The sequence below is a fragment of the Scyliorhinus torazame genome, chromosome 11 (assembly GCF_047496885.1).
Source record: "Scyliorhinus torazame isolate Kashiwa2021f chromosome 11, sScyTor2.1, whole genome shotgun sequence".
NCBI lineage: Eukaryota > Metazoa > Chordata > Chondrichthyes > Carcharhiniformes > Scyliorhinidae > Scyliorhinus > Scyliorhinus torazame.
In genome coordinates, this window is record NC_092717.1 from 175,688,213 (window position 1) to 175,714,271 (window position 26,059).

The 26,059-nt window shown below is 50.0% G+C and overlaps 1 protein-coding gene across 1 annotated transcript; it reads right to left on the reverse strand.

Moving 5' to 3' along the window:
• Nucleotides 1-23,087: 23,087 nt before the first annotated feature.
• On the reverse strand, nt 23,088-24,651 carry gbp (glycogen synthase kinase binding protein). The gene has a single exon (XM_072468052.1). It carries the CDS (start codon nt 24,454-24,456, stop codon nt 23,911-23,913), a length of 546 nt encoding a protein of 181 aa, XP_072324153.1. The 5' UTR covers nt 24,457-24,651; the 3' UTR covers nt 23,088-23,910.
• Nucleotides 24,652-26,059: the final 1,408 nt, after the last annotated feature.

A 26,059-nucleotide genomic window follows, 5' to 3' on the forward strand; every position in this document is an offset into this window, starting at 1 on the left:
AAGCCCACCATTCGGGGATGCCGACCTGGACAGGGTGCCACCTGGGAGGGAGTGACAGCGGCCGTCAGCTCGGGGAGCGTGACCAGGAGAACCGGCACCCGGTGCCACAAGAATGTCGACGACTTCTACCAGGCCGCATGGGTGGGTTGGCACCAATCCCCGAACCCACCCACCCCACGAGAATGCACCTGGCACCGCCCCCACACAGCACTATTCTGAGCCCCGGCCCACCTATGTCTAGCGGTACTACCCACGCAGCCCCCACCCCCCCCCCCCCCATGGCCCCATGTCCCCCACATACTGTAGTCACCACTGATGTATTATACTGTATATATATGGGTTTTACAGTAAGACCCCAGTACTACAGGTACAGGGGTAGATCCCTGCCTGCCGGCTCCGCCCAGTAGGCAGAGTATAAATATGTGTGCTCTCCGTACAGCAGCCATTTCGTCAGCTGCTGTAGGAGGCCACACATCTCTGTGTAATAAAGCCTTGATTACATTCCACTCTCGTCTCATCGTAATTGATAGTGCATCAATTTATTACACAGAGATTTTTCAGAGATGGATCTCCGCATCAAGCCAGATCGCCTGCAGCTGCATCCTCAAGCAGATAATGCCAAAAAAGACTTCGAACATTGGCAAGCCTGTTTTGAAGCTTATATCGGGTCTGCACCAGACCCAATCCCAGAAGCACAGAAGCTCCAGATTCTGTACACGTGGCTGAGCTCCAACGTTTTTCCCCTTGTCCAGGACGCACCGACCTACGCAGAAGCCATGGCGCTACTGAAGGAAAATTACGCTCAGCGGACCAACAAAATCTACGACAGGCATCTCCTATCCATGCAGCGCCAACTTCCCGGTGAGTCTGTGGAAGATTTCTGGCGTTCCCTGCTCGCCCTAGTGAGAGACTGTGAATGTCAGGCCATTTCGGCCACTGAAAACTCAAACCTACTGATGAGAGACGCGTTCGTTATGGGCATAGGGTCTGACTACATCGCCAGCGCCTCTTAGAAGGGGCCACACTTGACCTCACGCCGACTAAAAATCTAGCGTTCTCACTTACGGTCATCTCACGCTATGTTCAGGCCTATGCCCCCAACCCACCACCCTTGTGCATCGTGGACCCCGCCGACGGCCACCCCATCAGCAACAGCACCCAGCCAACTCCCACGCCTGCACCGCGCGGCAGCCAACCAACCCCGGGGGACCCAAATGGTACTCCTGTGGACAGTCAAAACACTTCCGGCAGCGCTGCCCGGCGCGGAGCGCCCTCTGCAAGGCCTGTGGCAAGAAGGGACATTTCGCTGCAGTGTGCCAGGCCCGCTCAATCGCCGCTATTGTCCCGGCACCCCCCATGTGCGGCCAGTGGGCGCCGCCATCTTCTCCTCCTCGGACCACGTGCGACCCGTGGGCGCCGCCATCTTGCTTTACTCACAACACGTGCAGCCCGTGGGCGCCGCCATCTTGACTCCCCAGGACACATGCAGCCCGTTGGCGCCGCCATCTTACCCGCCGCAGGACCCCTGCCCGTCGTGCACCTCATCAGGCTGCTCATCACCTGCAACCGCCGACGACCAGCCACGTCTCGCCTCGGTCACGATTGACCAGTCTCGACCGCACAACCTCGCGACCGCTTTGACAAAGGTGAAGGTCGATGGGCACAAGATCTCCTGCCTTCTGGACTCTGGGAACACTGAGAGCTTCATCCACCCCAATACGGTAAAGCGCTGCTCCCTCGTGGTACACGACGCTAACCTTTCCAAATTCCTCCACATCCCACTCTCCTCAACCTCACGTATAACAAGGAGAAGTGCGTGTTAAGCACAAACCGATTAGCCATCCTCGGCTATGTGGTCCAGAACGGAGTTCTGGGGCCCGACCCCGATCACATGCGCCCCCTCATGGAACTCCCCCTCCCCCACTGCCACAAGCCGTCAAACGATGCCTGGGGTTCTTTTTATATTACGCCCAGTGGGTTCAAACTATGCGGACAAGGCCCACCCACTCATTCAATCCACTGCTTTCCCGCTGACGGCCGAGGCTCACCAGGCCTTCGACCGTATCAAGGCCAACATCGCCAAGGCCACGATGCACGCGGTCGACGAGACGCTCCCCTTCCAAGTCAAGAGCGATGCATCAGACGTCGCTCTCGCCGCCACCATCAACCAAGCAGGCAGGCCCCTGGCATTCTTTTCCCACACACTCCATGCCTCTGAAATTCGGCACTCCTTATTCGAAAAGGAGGCCCAACCCATCGTTGAAGCTGTGCGGCATTGGAGGCATTACCTGGCCAGCAGGAGATTCACTCTCCTCACTGACCAACGGTCGGTTGCCTTCATGTTTAATAACACACAGCGGGGCAAGGTCAAAAACGATAAAATCTTGAGGTGGAGGATCGAGCTCTCCACCTACAACTACGAGATTTTATATCGCCCCGGTAAGCTCAACGAGCCCCCCGATGCCCTATCCCGTACCAGCCTCCCCGAACAGGCGCCGGAATGTGGCGACTAGGGGTTTTTCACAGTAACTTCATTTGAAGCCTACTTGTGACAACAAACGATTTTCATTTTCATTTCATTTTCACATGTGCCAGGGCACAAGTGGACCGACTCCGAAACCTGCACGACAATCTCTGTCACCCAGGAGTCACCCGTTTTTACCACTTCATTAAGGCCCGCAATCTGCCCTACTCGTTCGAGGAAGTCAGGGCTGTCACCAGAGACTGCCAGGTCTGCGCGGAATGTAAACCATAATTCTACCGGCCAGACCGTGCGTGCCTGGTGAAGGCCTCCCGCCGCTTTGAACGCCTCAGCATGGACTTCAAAGGGCCCCTCCCCTACACCAACCACAACACGTACTTCCTCAGTGTGGTAGACGAATATTCCCGATTCCCATTTGCCGTCACATGCCACCGTCATCAAAGCCCTCAACACCATCTTCGCTCTGTTCGGCTTCTCCACCTACATCCACAACGACCAAGGATCCTCATTTATGAGCGATGAGTGCGCCAGTACCTGCTCAACAGGGCCATTGCCTCGAGCAGGATGACCAGCTACAACCACAGGGGAAACGGGCAGGTGGAGCAGGAGAATGGGATGGTCTGGAGGGCCGTCCAGCTGGCACTACGGTCCAGAGATCTCCCAGCCTCCCGCTGGCAGGAGGTCCTCCCCGATGCACTTCACTCCATTCGGTCTCTCCTGTGCACCACGACTAGCGAAACCACCCATGAATGTCTTTTGCCTTCCCCAGGAGGTCCACCTCCGGGGTTTCGCTCCCAATGTGGCTGGCAGCTCCAGGACCCGTTCTCCTCCGTAGACACGTGCGACTCCACAAGGCGGACCTGTTGGTTGAGAGGGTACAGCTACTCCACGCCTACCCGCAGTACGCTTACGTAGCGTACCCCGACGTCGCCAACACAGTCTCCTTCAGGGACCTGGCAACCAGCTGGTCCTCACACAGCCCGCCCCCTGTCCCGGCGCCACCCTCCCTTCCCCCGGCGCAACCCACCGTAGCCCCCGCTCCAGGACAATCCATCCTCCCTTTGCTCCCACCCGGGGATGAAGAGGATTTCGACATGCTCTCAGAGTCACCGAAGACCAAGCTGACGCCTGAGTCGCCACCAGCACTGCGGCGCTCTCGACGACAGATCAACCGGACTGCCTAAATTTGTAATATTCTCTGTGATTTTTAAAAGCAACTTGTCTGTATATAGTTCTCCATCACCCCCGCTGGACTCATTGTTAACAGGGGGTGAATGTGGTAGTCACCACTGATGAATTATACTGTATATATATGGGTTTTACGGTAAGGCCCCTGTAATACAGGTACGGGGGTAGGTCCCTGCCTGCTGGCTCCACCCAGTAGGCGGAGTATAAATGTGTGTGCTCTCCGTACAGCAGCCATTTCATCAGCTGCTGTAGGAGGCCACACATCTCAGTGTAATAAAGCCTCGATTACATGCTACTCTCGTCTCGTCGTAATTGATAGTGCATCAGCCCTGCCGGCCGATTCACCAGGACCGCGCTCGTCAGCCCCCTGCTAACAAGGGTGAGCAGCACTTAAACCGATCCTGCACAGCCAACCCCACTGAGCTCACAGCCATGCCACCGAGGATACAAGCCCACCATTCGGGGATGCCGACCTGGACAGGGTGCCACCTGGGAGGGAGTGACAACGGCCGTCAGCTCGGGGAGCGTGACCAGGAGGACCGGCACCCGGTGCCACAAGAATGTCAACGACTTTCTACCAGGCCGCATGGGTGGGTGGGCACCAATCCCCGAACCCACACCCCCCCCCCATAGTCCCATGTCCCCCACATACTCCTCATCCCTCCCATACTCCCCATACTCCCACACTGCCCCCCCATACTGCCTAGCCCCCACCCCCCCCCGACGATGAACGACATGTGCGGCTAACAATTCCCCCTCTGTGTCCTAGCAGGAGAAGTTGGTCCACAACAGACAGGCGAGGGTCCAGATAGGAGGCTGGATGCCAGACATCAGAGTCTGCACCCGCTACGAGGAATGAGCCCTGGAGGTCACGGAACGGCCAAGGACAGATCTGTCACCAATGTGGAGGTCGGAATACGGTGCAGAGGTGAGGCCCCCACCCAGATGAACTGTCAGACGTGAGTTGTTAATGCCATACTGAATGGCCCTTCCCTCCCACTGACCATGTGTCCATTCTCCTGCTGGATCCTCATCCGACGGTGCCGGCCCATTCCCCCCTGCCTCCCATGAGATACCTTGGTGTAGATATCTGAGGATGCCACCGTACCATGCATTACAGCTATCATTCCCACCTTCCACCAGCACAGAGGCACATAGCGGCGATCAGAGTGGGCATGCTTCCCAGGAACATTCTGATAAGCATCACACAGCTGCTGATGCACATCAGGCAGAAGCAGGAACCCCGAGGTGAGACAGCAGTCGGAGGTCTGCTGGATCCCAGGATCCAGCTGGATCTCAGTCAGATGCTAAGCCTCTGGACCAGGTTTACCTGGAGCTGATGCAGGCGCGAGGGTGCTGCCGTGAGATTCAGTAGGGGAAGTCAGTGACGTCCAGCAGGTCCATAGCCGATTTGAGGGGGCCAGAGGGTACAGACGCAGGAGATGGCGCTGACAATGCGTGGCACCGAGGCAAACACTGCCGAGGCGCTGTAGAGCATGTCTCAGTCACTCCTGGATGTGTCCCAGTCACAGGTGGGCATTGTCGGGGTGCTCCAGAGCATGTCCCAGTCATTGAGGAGCATTGCCGAGGGCGTCGACACTGCTGCAGACATTTGGCAGCCGCCAAGGCTGACAGAGCCAGAGGACACAGGGGCAGCGGGGACTCGGTCCAGCTGCCACTCTGTTCCGAGTGTACCCCAGGGCCCTGTGGGCACCGACTGGGAGGAGAAGGCACTGGGTGCCAACCCAGTCCTTCAACCGACTCTTCCAATACCCACCCCACTGACAACAGCGATTCTCGGAGTCAGCCCCCGGAATAGAGTGGCATGGCAGGGCATGTGCCGCCGGCAAGTGAGTCGGGGCCCTCCGACACCACAGTCCCCAGAAGATGCCCGCCAGGAGCAACAAAGGCCACGGGACATGGCAGGAAGCAAGCTGCCTCCACCTCTGATATGCATCCTGGGGACACACCTGGACGCAGCTGTAGAGCACAGAAGATGAAGCAGGTCGGGGATCGCTGAGAGGGCACTAGGTGGAGAGGGGGTAAGGGGGGGGTTGAGTGCGTAGTGCGTTGAAGGGGTGGAGGGAGGGTCTGGGAGAGGTGGGGAGAGTGGGGCGGCACCATTGGGCGATTGGGGCAGTTGGGGACACGTGTATATTATTAAAATCGATGACTTTGACCAATATGATGCCTATCGCACTTTATTCCGCAATGCGGACCGAGCGCCAATCCCATGCTCCATATCCCTGGACATGGAGGTCCTGGGTGCCTCTTCCCCCCCCAACCCACCTCACCCCAATTGCTCCCCCTCCCCCCATTCCCCCATTGCTCCCCCCCATTGCTCCCTTCCCCCCATTCCCCCATTACTCCCCCTCCCCCACACCCCCATTGATCCCCCTCCCCATTCCCCCATTGCTCCCCCTCCCCCCATTTCCCCGTTGCTCCGACATGCCTACATCCCCTGCTCACGCACCCTCAGTCACAATGGGGGCCCCAGCCTACCAGACCCCACACCCTGTACCCCAGATGCCCACATTTAACGTTACCTGGGCTGGATGCTGGTTCCTTCCCCGGTGTACATGCCCACCTTCTGGTCGCTGGAATATCCAGATACTGGGGCCCAGCCCCTGGTTGTTCAGATGTTGGCTGCTGTGTCTGTGGTGTTGCCTCCTGCAATGTTCAGGCACAGTGTCCAGGCCTTACAGTCTGATTGAGATGCTAGGCAGTAACATCCACATGTTACATTCACACCTACCCATGGGAATCCACTTGGGAGATGTGAAGATCTCACTTAATTACGGCTGTTAATTCCCAATTAGCACCAGCCTTCAGCCATGCAGCCAGAGGCCAGTGGGAACATTTTTTCATATAAATTGCGAGTGCCCAATTATAGTTTTCCAATTAAGAGGCAATTTTGAAAAAAATTTAGAGTACCCAATTCATTTTTTCCAATTAAGGGGCAATTCAGCATGACCAATCCACCTACCCTGCACATCTTTGGGTTGTGCGGGCGAAACCCATGCAACACGGGGAGAATGTGCAAACTCCGCACGGATAGTGACCGGGGGCCGGGATCGAACCTGGGACCTCGGCACCATGAGGCTGCAGGACTAACCCACTGTGCCACCGTGCTGCTCTTTAAAAGGCAATTTAGCGTGGCCAATCCACCTAACCTGCACATCTTCGGGTTGTGGGGGTGAAACCCACGCAGTTACGGGGAGAATGTGCAAACTCCACACAGACAGTCATCCAGGGCCGGGATTCGAACCCGGGACCTCGGCGCGGTGAAGCAGCAGTGCTAACCACTGCACCACCATGCTGCCCTGGTCAGTGGGAATTTGGAGTGGTCGGTGGAGCTGGAGGTCGCTCCCACACTTGTATGGTCAATTGCATGGAGATTGGACTAAAATGGTGATTATTGGTTTCTCACCACGTTATGACCCTGAGGTGGACCAATTAGATCGCAAACAGATCGGCGCTATGCGCGGTTCTTGATTTTGGCTCCCCCCCGCGCGATCTAACGGCCTTATCGCGGTCTCTTAAGCGAAATGCGGCCATTAAATCACACCCATCATGGTGTCCACGGCATTGCTGAGGACAGGACTTTTGAGACTATTTAAACTTCGGCTTTATTAAGGCAACTCTGGTGTCACGGCCATTCATGCGTCCACGGCCAGGGCCTTCAATCTAAATGTCGCTGTGTTTCCTCACCTCATCCTCACCCTCTGAGGAATGGCTCGTCTCTGCTGTGCCCTCATCCTTAAGGGCATCCCCTCTGATAGCGTGATGGAACTGATGGTCTACTTGACAATGACCCTGATACTTCCATGGTTGTATCTCCTCTCTGTTTCTGTTCTTGGCTCCCTCACAGGCGCCATGAGCCATCTTTTTTGTGGATACACCTTGTCACCTATAAGCCAGGCACCTAGGGCTTCAGGGCTGCTGAATAGGTCTAGCACTTGTGAGTTTTGAAGAATGAAGGCGTCGTGGCTGCTGCCGGGTACCTGGTGGATACCTGCATGATCTAGCGATGAAGATCACAGACCAGCTGGATGTTCAGTGAGTGGAGGCCCTTCCTGTTGGTAATGGCGCTGGGCTGTCCAGCAGGAACCTTTATGGCGATGTGAACACAATCAATGGCTCCCTGTACCAGGGGGAAACCTGAAATCACCACAAAACCTTCTGGCTCTATTGAGGTGGCTCTGGATGTCCAGTGTGAAGGAGATATAATTCCCTGCCCTTTGAAACATACCATCATTAAATACCTTCATGTAGTGGTGTGCAGCAGGTTATGTAATGTTATAGGTGTCCACAGGCTGCCTGAAAGTGGTCTGTCGTGAAGGTGTTAAGTGTGACAGTGACCTTCAGAGCTACAGGCATCGAGTGCCCCCTCCACGCAGTTGGACATCTGCAGGAAGCTCAGTCTCTGCCTGTAGACTCGAGGGGCTGCTTAAGACCTTCTGCACCTCCGCTGAGGATGTATGACACCCTCATTGCCCTCAGGGTCCGACACAGTCTGGCCCTTTCATACACCACCTGTGTATCCTGGACCTCCCACTCCACCCTTCTTCCTCTCACTCTCCTTCCCCCTCCTCACAGGAGGTTGTGTCTCCCACCGAGACTGCCATGTCCATCTCTCAGCTACTCTAAAGCCTGGGGAGGTGGATAAGGACTAAATGGCGTACTCAGCAGGAGGATAAAAGGTTTCTGTAACTAATGTAAGTTTTTTAAATGGAAACTCTGCTTCTCGAATGAAGCCCTCCTTTCAGTAACAAAACTCTGAACTTCAAAGATGAGAGAGACTCAGGGCTCAGCTGAACCTTTTAGATCCACCCTAACAAGCTGCCTTGTGAAAACAATGGGAACCCCACATGGCATCAAACGGGTTTTGCGAAGTGTATTATTGGAACGACCATATTATTCCAGTCAATTTGATCATTAACGACCTTAAGAGTTTCAAGACCACCAGAAGGAAAATTTGATTAATACGGGCAGACACCGGATTTTTAACTTTGCCCACCTGACATTATTCAAAACTGGCGCGATGACGTTGGGAACATGACCCTAAGCCCTCAAACAGAATAATACATCGGGACAGGCCTAAACCTGCTCCTGATTTAGGGACATGTTATTCAGTCCTTTCTTTCAGATTGCAAGCCACAAATAAAGCATCAGAACTGAACACTCAATGGAGAGGATACTGGAAAATAGATTTATGGCTGTAAAGAAAGGGACAACCCCGGGACATGATATTATTTCGTTTCACTTGACATTTGCTGCATCGTCCCCTTTTTCTTACAAATTTAAAGTACCGGGGCAGCACGGTGGCGCAGTGGTTAGCACTGGGACTACGGCGCTGAGGACCCGGGTTGAATCCCGGCCCCGGGTCACTGTCCGTGTGGAGTTTACACATTCACCCCGTGTCTGCGTGGGTTTCACCCCCACAACCCAAAGATGTGCTGGTTAGGTGGATTGGCCACGCTAAATTGCCCCTTAATTGGAAAAAAAAAATAATTGGGTACTCTAAATTTAAAAAATAAATAAATTTAAATTACCCAATTCTTTTTCTTCCCAATTAAGGGGCAATTTAGCATGGCCAATCCACCTAACCTGCACATCTTTTGGGTTATGGGGTGAGACCCATGCAGACATGGGGAGAATGTGTTGCTAACTTTGGTTGGCTCTTAATTCGTTGCCCGTTGGGTCTTTACTGAATTTGCTCTGTTTCTATAACCTTTGCTCTAGAGTCGCCAGGTATCTTTATGATACCGCCACGAGGTTCAAGTTCAAGTAATGATCAATAACTCAACACACCAATTAGTAAGATTCAAATCAAAACACATTTATTATACACAGTAAATCACTACTCATGCATAAACTCTACTTTCTAGACTATTCTCTATTACTAAAAGGCCGAGACTTAGCTTCGGAATTGGTCCACCAGGTCAGGGGAACAAATGGCCTTTCGTTCGAGCTGAGTCTGCAGGATTCAAAAGCCGGTGTGGACTGGTAGCTAGCAGCGCCTATCTCGTAGCGTGCGTTGACTGGAGACTTACTTGGTTGATGCGGCAGCTTAGGCAGTTCACTCTCAAGGGTTGATTCGAGTTGCTGAGTGACCCTGCCAAGAAGGACGATTTGAACTTGGGGACTCTACTTTATAGTCCCCAGGGGCTTCACGCCCCTTCGGGGCGGACCCCATATCTGGTTCCAAGTGATAGGACTAGGTTCCGATCACTTGGATCGATTTCTCTAATACTGGAGCCGTTCCCTGATCGCTGGGCGGTCCCTATGTGTCCGTTGGCCTTCCTTTGTCTTGGCTTCTGCTGGCGCCGAGGAGTCTGGCTTGGCCTTATTGACCTTAAATGTTTTGATTGTTCCCGGGGATCGCTCATTAGTATGCAGATGGCTGTGAGTTTCAGTGCTGTCTGGACTTTTGCAAGTTCTTTTTTTTAAAATAATTTTTATTAACGGTTTTCATAAAATATCAATAACAAAATGAGAAAGAAAAAAGAACCCAACAGGGTTAAGTACAAAACACAATCTAAAAAAGCAACCACCCAAACCCCTCCCCCCCGTACCTAAATAATAAATTAACATTAACACCCCGACTTAAGACAACAGGTGTATACACCCCCTCAGACCCTTCCAGTGTAAATAACATAAACAAAAATAAAGTAAACCCCCCCCCCGCCCCCCGAGCTGCTGCTGCCATTGACCAATGTCTAGCGTTCTGCCAGAAAGTCTAAGAACGGTTGCCACCGCCTAAAGAACCCTTGTACCGACCCTCTCAAGGCGAATTTCACCCTCTCCAATTTAATGAACCCTGCCATATCGCTGATCCAGGATTCCACGCTTGGGGGCCTCGTATCTTTCCACTGAAGGAGAATCCTTCGCCGGGCTACCAGAGACGCAAAGGCCAGAATTCTGGCCTCTTTCGCCTCCTGCACTCCCGGCTCCTCTGCCACCCCAAATATTGCGAGCCCCCAGCCCGGTTTGACCCTGGATCCTACCACCCTCGACACCGTCCTCGCTACGCCCTTCCAAAATTCCTCCAGCGCTGGGCATGCCCAGAACATATGGGTGTGATTTGCTGGGCTCCCTGAGCACCTAACACACCTGTCCTCACCCCCAAAGAACCTGCTCATCCTTGTCCCGGTCATGTGTGCCCTGTGCAGCACCTTAAACTGTATGAGGCTGAGCCTCGCACATGAAGAGGAAGAGTTCACCCTCCCTAGGGCATCTGCCCACGTCCCCTCTTCGATCTCCTCTCCCAACTCCTCCCACTTACCTTTCAACTCCACCACCGAGGCCTCCTCCTCCTCCTGCATCACCTGGTAAGTTTCCGAGATCTTCCCCACTCCCACCCACCCCCCCGAGAGCACCCTGTCCTGTACTGTGTGTGGCAGTAGCTGTGGGAATTCCACCACCTGCCGTCTGGCAAACGCCCTTACCTGTAAGTACCTGAAGGTGTTCCCCGGGGGGAGACCGTACTTCTCCTCCAGCTCACCCAAGCTCGCGATCTTCCCGTCCACAAACAGGTCCCCCAACTTTCGTATGCCTGCCCTGTGCCACCCCGAAAACCCTCCACCTGTTCTTCCTGGGGCGAACCGGTGGTTCCCCCGTAATGGGGTCCACGCCGAGGCCCTAACTTCCCCCCTATGCTGCCTCCACTGCCCCCAAATTTTGAGGGCCGCCACCACCACCGGGCTCGTGGTATACCTCCTTGGAGGGAGTGGCAGCGGTGCCGTTGCCAGCGCCCCCAGACTCGTACCCACACAGGATGCCGTCTCCAGCCTCTTCCACGCAGCCCCCTCCCCCTCCATCACCCACTTGCGCACCATTGTCGCATTGGCGGCCCAGTAGTACCCACAGAGGTTGGGCAGCGCCAGCCCCCCCCTATCTCTACTCCGCTCCAGGAACACCCTTCTCACTCTCGGAGTCCCTCGCGCCCACACAAACCCCATTATACTCCTGTTAACCCGCCTGAAAAAAGCCTTCGGGATAAACACAGGGAGGCACTGGAACAGGAACAAAAACCTTGGGAGCACCGTCATTTTGATTGACTGCACCCTACCCGCCAGGGACAGCGGCAACGCGTCCCACCTCTTGAACTCCTCCTCCATTTGCTCCACCAGCCTTGTAAAGTTAAGCCTATGCAGGGCCCCCCAGCTCCTGGCCACCTGGACCCACAAATATCTGAAACTCCTCTCCGCCCTTTTTAGTGGGAGCTCGCCAATCCCCCTCTCCTGGTCCCCTAGCTGAACTACGAACAGCTCGCTCTTCCCCATATTGAGCTTGTACCCAGAGAAATCCCCGAATTCCCTAAGCATCCTCATTACCTCTGGCATTCCTCCCACCGTGTCCGCCACATACAGCAGCAGGTCGTCCGCATAAAGCGACACCCTATGCTCCTCCCCACCCCGCACCAACCCCCTCCAGTTCGGCTTTTGCAAGTTCTAATACACAGGAGACTTTGCACTTGCTAGTTTTTCCTGGCCTGGCTGAATTTCCCTGTAGTCTTTGCGGTTCTCCATTTTAAGTCGAGAAGTTGCCAACCCAGGTGGCTACAAATGTGCAAACTCCACACGGAAAGTGACTCGGGGCTGGGATCGAACCCAGGATCTCAGTGCCGTGAGGCAGCAGTGCTAACCGCCCCTTGATATGCCTTTTCTGCCAGTGAATTTACAGGATTTTGCGGAGGCGTTGGCGATACCTCTCCAGGGATTTGAGGTGTGTGCTGTACTTTGTCACTGTTTCTGATGCATACAGGAGGGCGGGGACCACAACCGTTGTGTAGACCATGAACGTTGTGCTGGATTTGAGGTCTCGGATTTCGAACAATCTGTTCCTCAGGCATCCAAAGGCTGCACTAGCACATTGGAGTCGATGTTGGATTTCATCGCCGAGAATGGCTCCCGAGGTATGGGAAATGGTCCCCGCTGTCCAAGGGCTCGCCATGGATCTTGATGGTCGAGGGGCAGTGTTGTACGGTAGGAGCGGGCTGGTAGAGAACCTTTGTTTTCCGGATGTTTAGTCGGAGGCACATTCTCTCATACGCCTTGGTGAAGGCGTTGACGATGGTTTGTAGTTCAGCATCTGAGTGTGCGCAAATGCAGGCATCATCTGTGAACCGCAGCTCAATGATGGAAGTTGGAGTGGCCTTGGTTCTGGCCAGGTGTCAGAGGCTGAACAGTTTCCCATTTGCCCAGTCTGGTTAGTTCCACTCAGCTGGGAGCTTCAGAGTGATGGGGTGGAGTGTTGTAGTGAGGAGGATGGAGAAGAGCATTCGTACAATGACTCAGCCCTGCTTGACCCCAATTTTTGCTTGTATTGTGTCTGTGGTGGATCTGTTGATGACATCACGACTTGCATCTCATCGTGGAGCAGGCAGAAAATGGTGACAAACTTCTGCGGGCAGCTAAATTTGAGGAGGATGTTCCACAATCCCTCACGGTTGACAGCGAGATCGAGGAAGGCCACGTACAAGATTTCATGCTGCTCCCTGCACTTCTCTTGGATTTGTCGCGCCCTGAAGATCATGTCCATTGTGCCTCTTGGTGGTCAGAAGCTGCATTGAGACTCAGGGAGGAGCTCTTCAGCCACTGGGAGGAGGCAGTTGAGGAGGATTCTCACAATGACCTTTCCCATGGCAGGCAATAGAGAAATCCTTCTATAATTTCCGCAGTTGGACCTGTCTCATTTCTTGAATGCAGCCACAATGATGGCGTTTCTGAGATCTCCCAGTGTGTGTGCATGTGCGTGTGCGTGTGCATGTGTGTGTCTGGTATGTCTGTGTGTGTGAGCGTGTGTGTGCGCACGTGTGTGTGCATGTGTGTATGTGTGTATCTGTGTGTGTGCGCGTGTGTGTGTGCATGCGTGTGTGTGCATTTTGGGTGAGGACAGTTCAGTTTTGACCTTTCCCCACATCACAGTGAATAGTCTGTCTATATTCATTGACCGAGCCCACAGCAGAGTAATGTTGGAGGAGTGGAAAAGGAAGAAATAATGTGGGAAGCAAACTGACATTTATCAGCCATTCTTATGCCATAAATTAATTCCATGATATTTTTATTACATACCATCAGCTTGAAAGCTGTTGATATTTTCAATTCCTGCCACACACAATATGTTCTGGAAACACTGAAATAGAATGTTCTCTTGGATTGCTGCCTCACAAGCCAAAGGTTCGTGCTCCAACCTGTCATTATGTTCCAGGGAACCAACTGTAAGTCATGCATTTTCTCTCCATTCAATAATACTACTTCTGATAGATTAAAATGTGCAGTCTTCCTACAGATGTTTTACTGGAGCCTGGTGCTACAGATAACAGTTTAGCAAACTGTCACATCATGTATTTCCCTCTCCCAGAAGATTCTCTGACTGTTTGTGGAGGAAGGGAGTTGGCCATTTTCAGGACAGGCTAGACCAATTTTCTGTTGCAACTGAATCATGCCAATTGAGAACTTCCTAAATTGTTACTTGCAATTATTTTAAAATTGAATGCAAAGGGGCAGCACGGTGGTGCAGTGGTTAGCATCGTTGCCTCACGGCGCCGAGGTCTCAGGTTCGATCCCAGCTCTGGGTCACTGTCCGCGTGGAGTTTGCACATTCTCCCCATGTTTAACATAGAACATACAGTGCAGAAGGAGGCCATTCGGCCCATCGAGTCTGCACCAACCCACTTAAGCCCCCACTTCCACCCTATCCCCGTAACCCAATAACCCAGTGTTCTTCAAACTCGGGGGCGCGACCCGCGGGTGGATCGGGGGCGGGTGTCGGGAGGGTCACGGAGCCGTCCTTCGCGGCTCTCCCGATCGCGCAAATCAGCCGCAGCAGCCGGTTTTAATAATGGCGGCTGCAAGCGGCCTTCAAAATGGCTGCGAACATGTAACAAAAATGCGGCCGCACTGCGCATGCGTGCCTGATCATAGACGCGCATGCGCATAGTTTTGCGCATGCGCGCCAATGATCGGGCACGCATGCGCAGTGCGGCCGCTTTTTTAAAATCGGTCGCAGCTTTTTGTTTTACAAGTTCGGGGGGGTTTTATTCATTTATTTTATTCATTTTATTTTTATTATTTTTTACAAGTTCGGGGGGTTTTATTTGATAAAATTTTACAGGAAAAAAATGCAGAACTTTGGACAGATGGAGACTCCATACTTTTCGACACCGGAAGGCATCACCTTCATTCAACAGGTTCCATTGGAGGAGCGTGTACAAGGGCCAAAGAGACCCAAAACCATTTCCTCCATTTTTGTCAGCAGCAAACAAGGTAAGAGAAAATGGTGGGTCGCGAAGGTCGGCAGGCATGGGTCGCGAAGGTCGGCCGGGTTGGGTCCCGTAGGTTAGCTGGTTGGTAAAAATGGGTCCCCGGGAAAAAAGTTTGAAGAACACTGCAATAACCCCTTCTATCCTTTTTTTGGACACTAAGGGCAATTTAGCATGACTGCAATTTAGCATAACCTGCACGTCTTTAGACTGTGGGAGGAAACCGGAGCACCCGGAGGAAACCCACACAGACACGGGGAGAACGTGCAGGCTCCGCACAGACAGTGACCCAGCGGGGAATCGAACCTGGGACACTGGCGCTGTGAAGCCACAGTGTTATCCACTTGTGCTACCATGGTGCATTATTTTTGTCCAGCATCCCTTGTGGGCAGGATATTGGGTGAGGGCAGGAAAAACTCCATTATCTTCTGCTTCTAGACAGTGTGCTGAAGGGCAGCACGGTGGCACAGTGGTTAGCACTGTGGCCTCACAGCGCCGAGGTCCCAGGTTCGATTCTGGGTTACTGTCTGTGTGGAGTTTGCAGATTCTCCCCGTGTTTGCATGCATTTTGCCCCCACAACCCAAAGACCATAGAAAGCATCCTATCGGGCTGCATCACAGCCTGGCATGGCAACTGCTCGGCCCAGGACCGCAAGAAACTTCAGAGAGTCATGAACACCGCCCAGTCCATCACACGAACCTGCCTCCCATCCATTTGGGGAAAGCGGGCAACATAATCAAAGACCCCTCCCACCCGGCTTATTTACTCTTCCAACTTCTTCCATCGGGCAGGAGATACAGAAGTCTGAGAACACGCACGAACAGACTCAAAAACAGCTTCTTCCCCACTGTCACCAGCCTCCTAAATGACCCTCTTATGGACTGACCTCATTAACACTACACCCCTCTATGCTTCATCCGATGCCAGTGCTTATGTAGTTACATTGTATATGTTGTGTTGCCCTATTATGTATTTTCTTTTATTACCTTTTCTTCTCATGTACTTAATGGTCAGTTGAGCTGCTCGCAGAAAAATACTTTTCACTGTACCTCGGTACACGTGACAATAAACAAATCTAATCCAATCCAATTCAATGTGCAAGGTAGGTGGATTGAACACGCTAAATTGCCCCTTAATTGGAAAAAATGAATTGGGTACTCTAAATTTTGAAAAAAATAAAATAAAAAATAATCTTAAATTGGTTGTGAGCGTAATTCTTAGCAGGTTGTTCAATAAATGCTGTCCGATTGCAGAATCACAATGCTAATAATGGCTGAGCCTGAGGCAATCGCAATGGGGAGGAGGTGGATCGGTGCTTGTGATTCCCAGGTTTACTTGTTTCACTATCACCTCATTTTGCCTTGCGCCATTGTCATTTTTTGTCACTTAATCACTCCTCCCCTCCACTTTATCGCAGAGCTCCCAATTTTTTCTCCTTCCTCCTGCTCTCCATTTCCCTGGTTCTGTACATGCTCAAAAACTATCATAATGAGCTCTTGCTTCCTGTATGTAAGAGGGCAAAGGCAGCAGGGTGAGCAACCTACCCATGGCACACTGGTACAGGAGACCATACAAGTGCGGGGAGTGAAAAGCAATGTGGTAGTGATAAGGGACAGTATAGCCACCGCAACCAGGAGTCCAAAGGTTATGTTGCCTGTTGATGCCAGGTGCCATATCTCCTCTTGGCTGGGGAAGAACTTGACGTAGGAGACATTGAGCTGAATTTTACCGTCCGCCAGGAGGTGAAGAGGGTAATAATACTTGCATAAGCCAAGCAAAATGTCCCTATGATGGGATAAAATGTATTGCATTCTTTCTTTTAAATTTTTTTTTTTAATTACTCAAACAGCGCTTCTGTTTGAATTATACGAGTCAAATTATAACTGTCATTCACTACACTCGTCTTACTGTGAAATAAAGTATCATTGATTTGTTTTGGTTTGTTTGGTTCACTTGGAAGATTGAAGCAGCGCATGTGTAAGAGCCACGAGTATCTAGTTCAGGTCACATGGGACCATTATTGCTACAACCCAGGTTACGTTGTCATACAAGTATATATGGGGTGGAATGAGCCTATAAGGGTAAGATACTCAGACCAATAACAGGAGCAATTGAGGTCACTAAACCCAAGAAGGTATCGATGTCAAACTTGAATGTCTAACAGATTTGGACCTTGTCCAACATCCTAGATGAGACTATATATGTTCACACATGTCACCAAGGATTTGAGTGGCAATGATAGCTAAATATTCCTCTCACTAGCCAGAGGAATCTAAGTCCAATCGCAGCACACACCACACACGCCCACCCCTCTGCAGCTAAAATCAGATAACTGCACAGATTGAAAATTAAACTTGGAAACTAGCTGAACTGTATGGTTTAGTAAGTTATCACCAGCTACACAATTGTCAGTTGTACCAAGAACTCATGTCTTCTGAGAAGCAGTCTGAGTCAGCTGCAAGTGAAGTTCTAAAGTCTGATCACCCGGCTGTGCACTTTGTTGGGTTTACTTTTGCAGTTACATCTGTACTCACTAGTCTTAAAGGTTCTACTTTATTAAATCAAAACAAAGGATATAGGCTATAATAATTACAACACGATTAAAAATGTGTTAGTTTGCAATATGCTCTGTCCTTTTTAGTTATTGGTTTATGGTATTTGTAAAACTGTACTTGTGATATAAACAATAATAATGTATGAAGATTAAACATGAATTAACAGTAATTCTTATCTTTCCCGTAACATGACCTTGGATTAATATCAGACTGCATCATGTTGTTTGTCAGATATTTTTAATCATTGGTGACTAGCAGGAAATCTGTGAGCTATCTACTGTGCAAATGATACCACCATTATATTGGTTTCTATCTTTTTAAAGTTCAAGTCAGTGATGAATTGGGCCGGGATTCTCCCCTACCCGGCGGGGCGGGGGGTCCCGGCGGGATGGAGTGGCGGGAACCACTACGGCGTCAGGCCGCCCCAAAGGTGCGGACTTCTCCACACCTTTAGGGGCCAAGCCCTCACCTTGAGGGGCTAGGCCCACGCCGGAGTGGTTGGCGCGCCGCCGGGTGGCGGGAAGGCCTTTGGCACCACGCCAGCCGGAGCCGAAGGGACTTCGCCGGCCGGCGGAAGTCCACGCATGCGTGGGAGCGTCAGCGGCTGCTGACGCCATCCCCGCGCATGCGCAGGGGGGGGTCACTTCCGCGTCGGCCATCGCGTAGGCTATGGCCGAGGCGGAAGGAAAAGAGTGCCCCCACGGCACAGGCCCGCCCGCGGATCGGTGGGCCCCGATCGCGGGCCAGGCCACCGTGGGGGCACCCCCCAGGACCCCGGAGCCCGCCCGCGTCGTCAGTCCCGCCAGTAAGGGAGGTGGTTTAATTCACGCCTGCGGGACCGGCATTACAGCAACGGGACTTCGGCCAATCGTGGGCCGGAGAAGCACCGGGGTTTCAGTGTTTGCGTGGGTTTCGCCTCCACAACCCAAAGATGTGCAGGTTAGTGGATTGGCCACGCTAAATTGCCCCTTAATTGGAAAAAATGAATTGGATACTCTAAATTTAAAAAAAAAAGCGAAAAAAATGAATTCTCCCTCAGTGTACCTGAACAGGCGCCGGAATGTGGTGACTCGGGAATTTTCACAGTAACTTCATTACAGTATTGATGTATGTCTACTTGTGACACTACTAACGATTATTATTATTGTTTGACTAGGTTGAGCAGTTGGAAACAGGGCATTAAACCTTCAGGAAAACATGCAGAGTTGGCAATCCTATTCCTATGGCATTGCTTACAAGTACTACGGAGTGTCGCTTATGACCTTTATCATGTCTCACCGCAGACTAAATGTGACAGCTGTTTGCCTATCACTGTAATAGAATAGCAGGAATATGTCACCGCTGATTTGAGGTCAAAGTATGAAATGCGTTACTGATGTTCAGATCAAACTTTAAGATGGCAAATTTATTTTTTCCCCCTAAACGGTTTATTCCGAATGATTTCCATTACAAATGTTTACACTTTGCTCTATCTCCAATAGGGGATTTCTAGCCCTTGTTGAAGCTGTTGTTGGTGTAATAGTACACAAAGTGGTGGTGGGGGTCCATAGCGGAATCTCCAATGATTGGCATCTCAACTGGTGGTAATTTCCCATAGTCTTTGAGTCTTGTTGACTTACTGACTGCAATGTCCAAGGTTTCTTTTTATAAATTTAGAGTACCCAATTCATTTTTTTCCAATTCAGGGCCAATTTAGCGTGGCCAATCCACCTAGCCTGCACATCTTTGGGTTGTGGGGGCGAAACCCAAGCAAACACGGGGAGAATGTGCAAACTCCACACGGACAGTGACCCAGAGACGGGATCGAACCTGGGACCTCAGTGCCATGATGCAGCGGGGCTAACCCACTGTGCCACCGTGCTGCCCTTGCAATGTCCAAGGTTAACATCAAACCACTTTGTAAACACTTTTTAGCTTCAGCAGAAACACCTGTTCTCCCTATCAGTGCAAAACAAGTCTCATTCCAAGCTAGTGCAAGATTTTTATTAAATCATCTTTGGACTGTGGGAGGAAACCGGAGCACCCGGAGGAAACCGGGTAATATTAATATATTTCAATTTTTTTAAATGTTATTTATAAATCTGGTGTTAACGGTGGCACAGTGGTTAGCACTGCTGACACACGGCGCCGAGGTTCCAGGTTCGACCCCGGCTCTGGGTCACTGTCCATGTGGAGCTTGCACATTCTCCCCTTAATTGGAAAAAATGAATTGGGCAATCTAAATTTATAAAATAAAATAATAAAAATCTGGTGTTAAGCACATTCCTGGGTGTTATTTTGCAATGGAAAACTACAATTCCCAAGACACATTTCTCTCTCACACACAACTTTACGACAGGAACTCCCTGGACTTGTTTTACCTGAGTGTTAGGTGACATGTAGAGGGTGTGCAGAGAAGATTTACCAGACTGATTCCTCAGATGGCATAACTGATTTATGAGGCGAGATTGAGTTGGTTCGGATTATATTCGCTGGAGTTCAGAAGGATGAATGGGAATCACATTGAAGGGGCAACATGGTGGCGCAGTGGTTAGCACTGCTGCCTCATAGCGCCAGGGACCTGAGTTCGGTTCCCACCTTGGGTGACTGTGTGTGTGTAGTTTGCACTTTCTCCACGTGTCTGTGTGGGTTTCCTCCGGGTGCTCCGGTTTCCTCCCAAAGTCCAAAGATGTGCAGGTAAGGTGGATTGGACATGCTAAATTGCCCCTTAGGGTGAGAATAGGGGATAGGATGCTCTTTCAAAGGGTCGATGCAGACTCGATGGGCCAAATTGTCACTTTCTGTACTGAAGGTATTCTATGATATGAAAGCATATAAAATTCTAACAGGACTAGACAGGATACATGGAGGAAGTATGTTCCTGAGGGTGGGGTGTCTGTAACCAGGGGTCATAGTTTAAGGATATGGAGCAAACCTTTTAGGGCTGAGATGAGGGGAAATTTCTTCACCCAGAGAGTGGTAAGCCTGTGGAATTTGCTACCACAGGAAGCAGTTGAGGCCAAAACATTGTATATTTTCAAGAAAGGATTAGATATAGCTCTTAGCGTGACTGTGAATCAAAGGATAGCGGCATGGTAGCACAGTGGTTAGCACTGTGGCTCCACAGCTCCAGGGTCCCAGGTTCGATTCCCTGCTTGGGTCACCGTTTGTGCGGAGTCTGTACGTTCTCCGTGTGGGTTTCCTCCGGGTGCTCCGGTTTCCTCCCAGTCCAAAGATGTGCAGGTTAGGTTGATTGGCTATGCTAAATTGCCCTTAGTGTCCTCAAAGATTAGGAGGGGTTATGGGGATAGGTTGGAAGTGTGGGCTTAAGTGGAGTGGTCTTTCCAAGGGTCGATGGGCCAAATGGCCTCCTTCTGCACTGTAAATTCTATGTTCTGTGTTCTATGATATGGGGGGGGGAAATAGCAGAAACATTTTACTGAGTTGGATAATCAGCCTGGATCATAATGTACGGTGGAACAGGCTTGAAGGGCTGAATGGCCTACTCCTGCTCATATTTTTAATGTTTCTATGTTTTTTTAAGTAAATTTAGAGTACCCTGTTTTAAGTCAGGGCAGATGACCTGCTTAAATTGGAAAGGCATGGAATAAAGCAGGTTAATGATTCAAACCAAGGCTTGCTCTATTGTTTGCTAAATCTATCTTTACAGAGAAAGAAATACATGTGCAAATTGCCCAGAGCTCTGGTCCAGGTAATGGGCATTTTCCTGTTGGCCCTTGGGTTATATTATCGTACGAGTAGACTAAGGTGTTGTGTTTTGTTTAAATGCTCCCCATTGGGGTTATATTGCTACTTTTTATGTGTTCATGTTTTGTAAATTCAAATGGTAGATACGTTGTTATTTTAATCATTAATGATACTTACGCCCCACAAATCTGTGGGAAAAGACAAAGCACCATATTATTCAGCATGCAATATATTAATAACTTATTTCCTGGAACATGATAAAAATATACTAAATGTAGTATAGTTTATACGATAAAGACATATAAACACTGACAAATGTGAATATGTTTGGGGCAACAAATTCCTTCCCCAGAGGAATGTTTAGATGCCTTAAATTCCAGCCCCTCAGGCAAAAGCAATTTATCCACAGCTATTATTCAATCCTGTGAGGTGTGTACATTCAATGCAAGGTTGGGGCAAATATATAAAGGACAATTGGAATAAAAAATTATTTTTGCATGTTTCACTTGCGTTTTCTATGGCTCTCTTCAAATTTTGCATGTTGCAACTATACCGTCTGAACTTTGATGCACTCACGATATAATTTAATTTCACTTGGTTTGTCTCATTTTTTTCCTCTTCTGACTTCGTAAAATCCCCTCAGGCTGTTTTATCATTTACTTGAATTATTGTCTCATCTTCACTCTGTTTTCTATTTCTTTCGTCTTCCTGTAACCCATTAGTCACTTTTGTTTTTCAATAGCCAAGAATAGCTACATGGTCATCCCAGAACTGGTAATGTTTTCATGGTCTTAATGCTAATTAAGTTCCTCCCTTTTCCTGACACTTGATAGTTTAACTTCAGAAAACTAACTTCAGGGAATCGGACAAAGGGCAAAACTATACAAAACCCTGTGCATTTTAACTACATTTACCAATTTCAATTGTATTGGAAGAACATGATTCATACAATTGCACAGGAATGGCTGACCCAGTCAGATTTGTGAGCTACTTCAGTCTTTGAAACAGCACTGAAAGGCCATAGAAAGTTGGAGGAAATGTAAAATTGGATATAGCTTCCTCGCTAATTGTTACAATCAATAATGCTTCTTTTGAGCTAATTTTCTGACAAATCTTTGAAACAAAAAAGAACCTTCCCAAAGGTAAAAATGATTTATCAAATGCACAATTTTTCGTCAATACAAGTTATTAATTTATATAAAACATATTCAGAATAACCTGATGATAGGTTTATGCAGAAAATAAATAATATAGCCATTTGGGAACACTCCAAAGAAATTTGAACATTTGGTGGGGCATTTTTCCAATAGGTCATTTGGATGATGTTTAAATTAATTGGTGTTAAAAATGTCTAAGAACTTTAATGTTTAAAGTATGCCAGGTGCATTGAATTATCCTGTTTTAGTAAATTCCTATTCCATTAATCCACATTGGATTGTACAACAATAAAATACATGGTTCAGCCAGTCCAGCATTAGTTCTACTATTCAACAGATACCACTGGAAATTTACAGCAAATTATGCTTGCTCAACATCCACCAAAAGCTTCCAAGAAATGGCAAAATATTTGAATATTTAAAGGGACACATGTGGTCCATTAAAAGAACTTGCATTTTTTTAAAAAATAAAGCCCGAGGCATCCCTCGATTTACGAGGACAGGACCCCTCTTCATGCAAACGTTCATCACATCTACCAATGCTGTGTGGACCTGACCTAAATACAAATGGGCGAAGTGTTCCAGACATCAGAATACATATTACCCACTGAACTCTTTAACGATTTCCTAATTAATACCCCTGTGGTATCATGCACCAAACCACTTATTTCCTTTATAACTGAATAGACCCGCGCAAATTATAACTCATGCAAAACGTGATTTTAAAAAAATAAACTAAAAACTGTGGTTTAACTGCATTAATTTTATTCAACACGTCAATTCCTGTATAACAGGAGCAACAGAGAACTCCGTTACGAAGTATACATTTATTTATTGTAGCTAAAATTAAGTGGCTATTGGATAACTGCGAACATAACCCTCCTTCTCCATTGAACCAGGTCCCAAAGCCAGTGGGGGTACGACACGCACTGTAAACAGTTCGCGGAATTCCTGGTGTACTGTGTCGAGAGTTGGAATGCGGGGTTGTCTCGGCTCAGCTGCCATGTGTTATTCAGTTCACCGCCGATAAAACGGTTTGGGGGAATTCAACCATTTGTGGAAGCGGCCAGTCAAAACACGGAGTCCAATGAGAAACAAAAAAAAACAACAAAATCAAGGTCGACGTGATAACGACCTTGTGGTGTCCGACTTCAAAAAAACAAGCACCAGGCTGTGTGATTCTCTGCTGTAAACATGGTGTTGCGTAACCTCACGAATACCCGTTCAAAAAAAAGTCAACGTCCAAAATATTTACTTTTTTTTTTGCATCGTTCTTTGAGAATAAAAATAACTTTGCAGTCGTTTGGACTGATGCAAAAAAGTGGATCCCTAAGGTTTTATTAACCTAATATCGTACAGTGCGTTAAGACATCTTTTTTTAAGCTTTGCAATGTCACACGGTAGCCCTGCCTCGGTCAGTCAATTCGGGTGGCGATCGTTTCGATGTATTTGCACAGTCGGCCACCGAGCTCTATAATTAAAAGATATTATTTGGCGGCGGCGGGGGGGGGGGGTCTTCTTGTCCCCCGCCCGGGGCTCCAGCCTTTCTGCTGAACAAACAAATGCCCCCGTTACAGAGTCAGCTTCTCGGAGTAGATGTGCGCATAGTGGTGTCGGCTATGGAGGCGCCTCACTGCCTCTTTGATCAGGTTGCCGGACGACAGGAGCTGCTCGAGTTTCTGGTGGGCGTGCTGGCGGTAGCGCGGCCCGCACTCTGGCTGCTTGGCCGGCGCTCCCGGCTCCCGGCCGCGGCTCGGGACGCTGTAGGGCTTGTTGCGACTGGGAACCTTCCAGCGCTCGATACAACACATTCCACACTTGGCCGGCAGCCGCGGCTCCTGCTGCTGCTGCTGCTGTTGTTGCTGTGGGTACTGCTGCTCCTGCTGCTTCGTGCCGCCGCTGGGGATCCGCTGGAACTGCAGAGTCTCTCCGATTTTAGCCACCAGAGCGTCGATCTCCTTCGAGTCGACGGTGACGGCCTGCTCCAGCAGCAGGAAGCTCTCCCTCCGCCGCGGCATCTTATCTCCGCTTTGTTTTTCTGCTACTGCCGGCGGCTGTGGTTCCGCCTCCCTCTCTGCCTCTCCGTCCTTTCTCTTACGGTAGCTGGTCGGACACATTAGCTTATATGTGAAAACATCGGGGGATTTCTTTTTGGAGGGGGGAAGGGTGCTGGTTAAAAAAATGAACGGTGGAGGAAGGCACTGAGGCTGCGGGGCGGGAGGCTGTTTGTGTGCAGCAGGAAGGAAGGAAGGACGTCCCCTTCGCTCCGATCGCACAAACACTCTCCACACACCCTGCGTCTTTCAGGTGTAAACAAAGGCTGACACCAACCCAGAAACGCCCATTCCCCGGCCTGTTTGTGTGTATGTGTGTGGTGGGGGGGAGGGTTCGGGCATCACCCTCTTTATAAATATCTGATTCCACAGAATCGGTTGCCAATTAAACGATTACGATTGAATTAACATGAGGTTCGACTTGCCATTTGAGGAACCGCAGCTCTGTGGTCTTATTTGTGATTGAATGGATGTCCTTCTCTAGTCTCTCCCCCCCTTCTCCATTCAGCAGGTGGTGGATTCGGCTTCAGTGGAAGAGAATGAATGGCAGTCTACGTCACTGGTTTGTAACAATAATCTGCCACATGTTGGAGCAGAGCACCGGCCTGCCCTCACTCCACACACACAGCATCACTGGGACACTGCAACGAATGGGCGGCGATTGTGTTCATTTGAAGATTTGGGCCGTTGGGGGCTCAACAACAAATGCATCTGAAATATGTATTCCTCTCAATCCACGAATACGTATTGGGGGGGGGGGGGGGGCGACGACTAAAACATAACGTGGAAGCGTAACGTGCACACACTCGGATACAAGAAGTAAACACTGATTAGCTACTAGTTGCTCCAGTAATTTGTGAGATATTTATGGTCAGCAGCCGGAACTGTGGCTTAGTCAGAAACAGATAGCGATCGGTTAAAGGTTCTTTTTTTCTCTCACTCCTGCCCGTAATTGGCCTACGTGGTTCAATAAATAACTCAAATCGAAACTAGGTATTGCTAATTATCAATAAAATAACCCACCGAGGTAAACAAGTCAGAGGTCCTTTTCTCAGCCACAAAGAATTTCTGCCAACGACCCCGGTTTTCGAATGAATCATATGAAGGCTCGCTGTCAACATGTTTACCTGTCTACAAAATAGAAACTCTGGTGTTGTCTTTACATTTAATCCTTTTGTGCTTCCACAACAATCAGCGACAGACTTAAATGTCGACAACATACTGAAGAACGACTGGGATTTGGAATAAAAATAGAAAATGCTCAGCGGGCCTGGCAGCATCAATGGGGAGAGAAATAATTAACGTTTCAGGTCAATAACGTTTCATCAGAATTTGTTTTACATTTTATACACTGTATAATCAACAAGGGTATGACACACGTTCCCCCTCCTTGCTGCCACCCGCCACCCAACCCCTCTTGTTTTTCGTAGATCACTTATTATACAGTGGCAGTTATCCTCTATTTACCTGTATGCGGTGCCACCCCCTCCCCCCCCCCCTTTGTCATTTGGCTCTACTTCCCTTCTCCCCCGTCTATCATTTTGGTGTTTCTTTGGGGGCTCTGATTATTCTGGCCTTGCTCTAGGCCCCCTGATATCTGGTTCGGCTGTTCTCCAGCCTCCCCTTCCTCTCTCTCTGGCCTTCCACCTTCCACCCCCCTCCTCGC

Excerpts from the sequence above, each read along its gene's own strand:
- gbp (XM_072468052.1), bottom strand. The coding sequence starts at position 24,456 with ATGTGTCCGACCAGCTACCGTAAGAGAAAGGACGGAGAGGCAGAGAGG.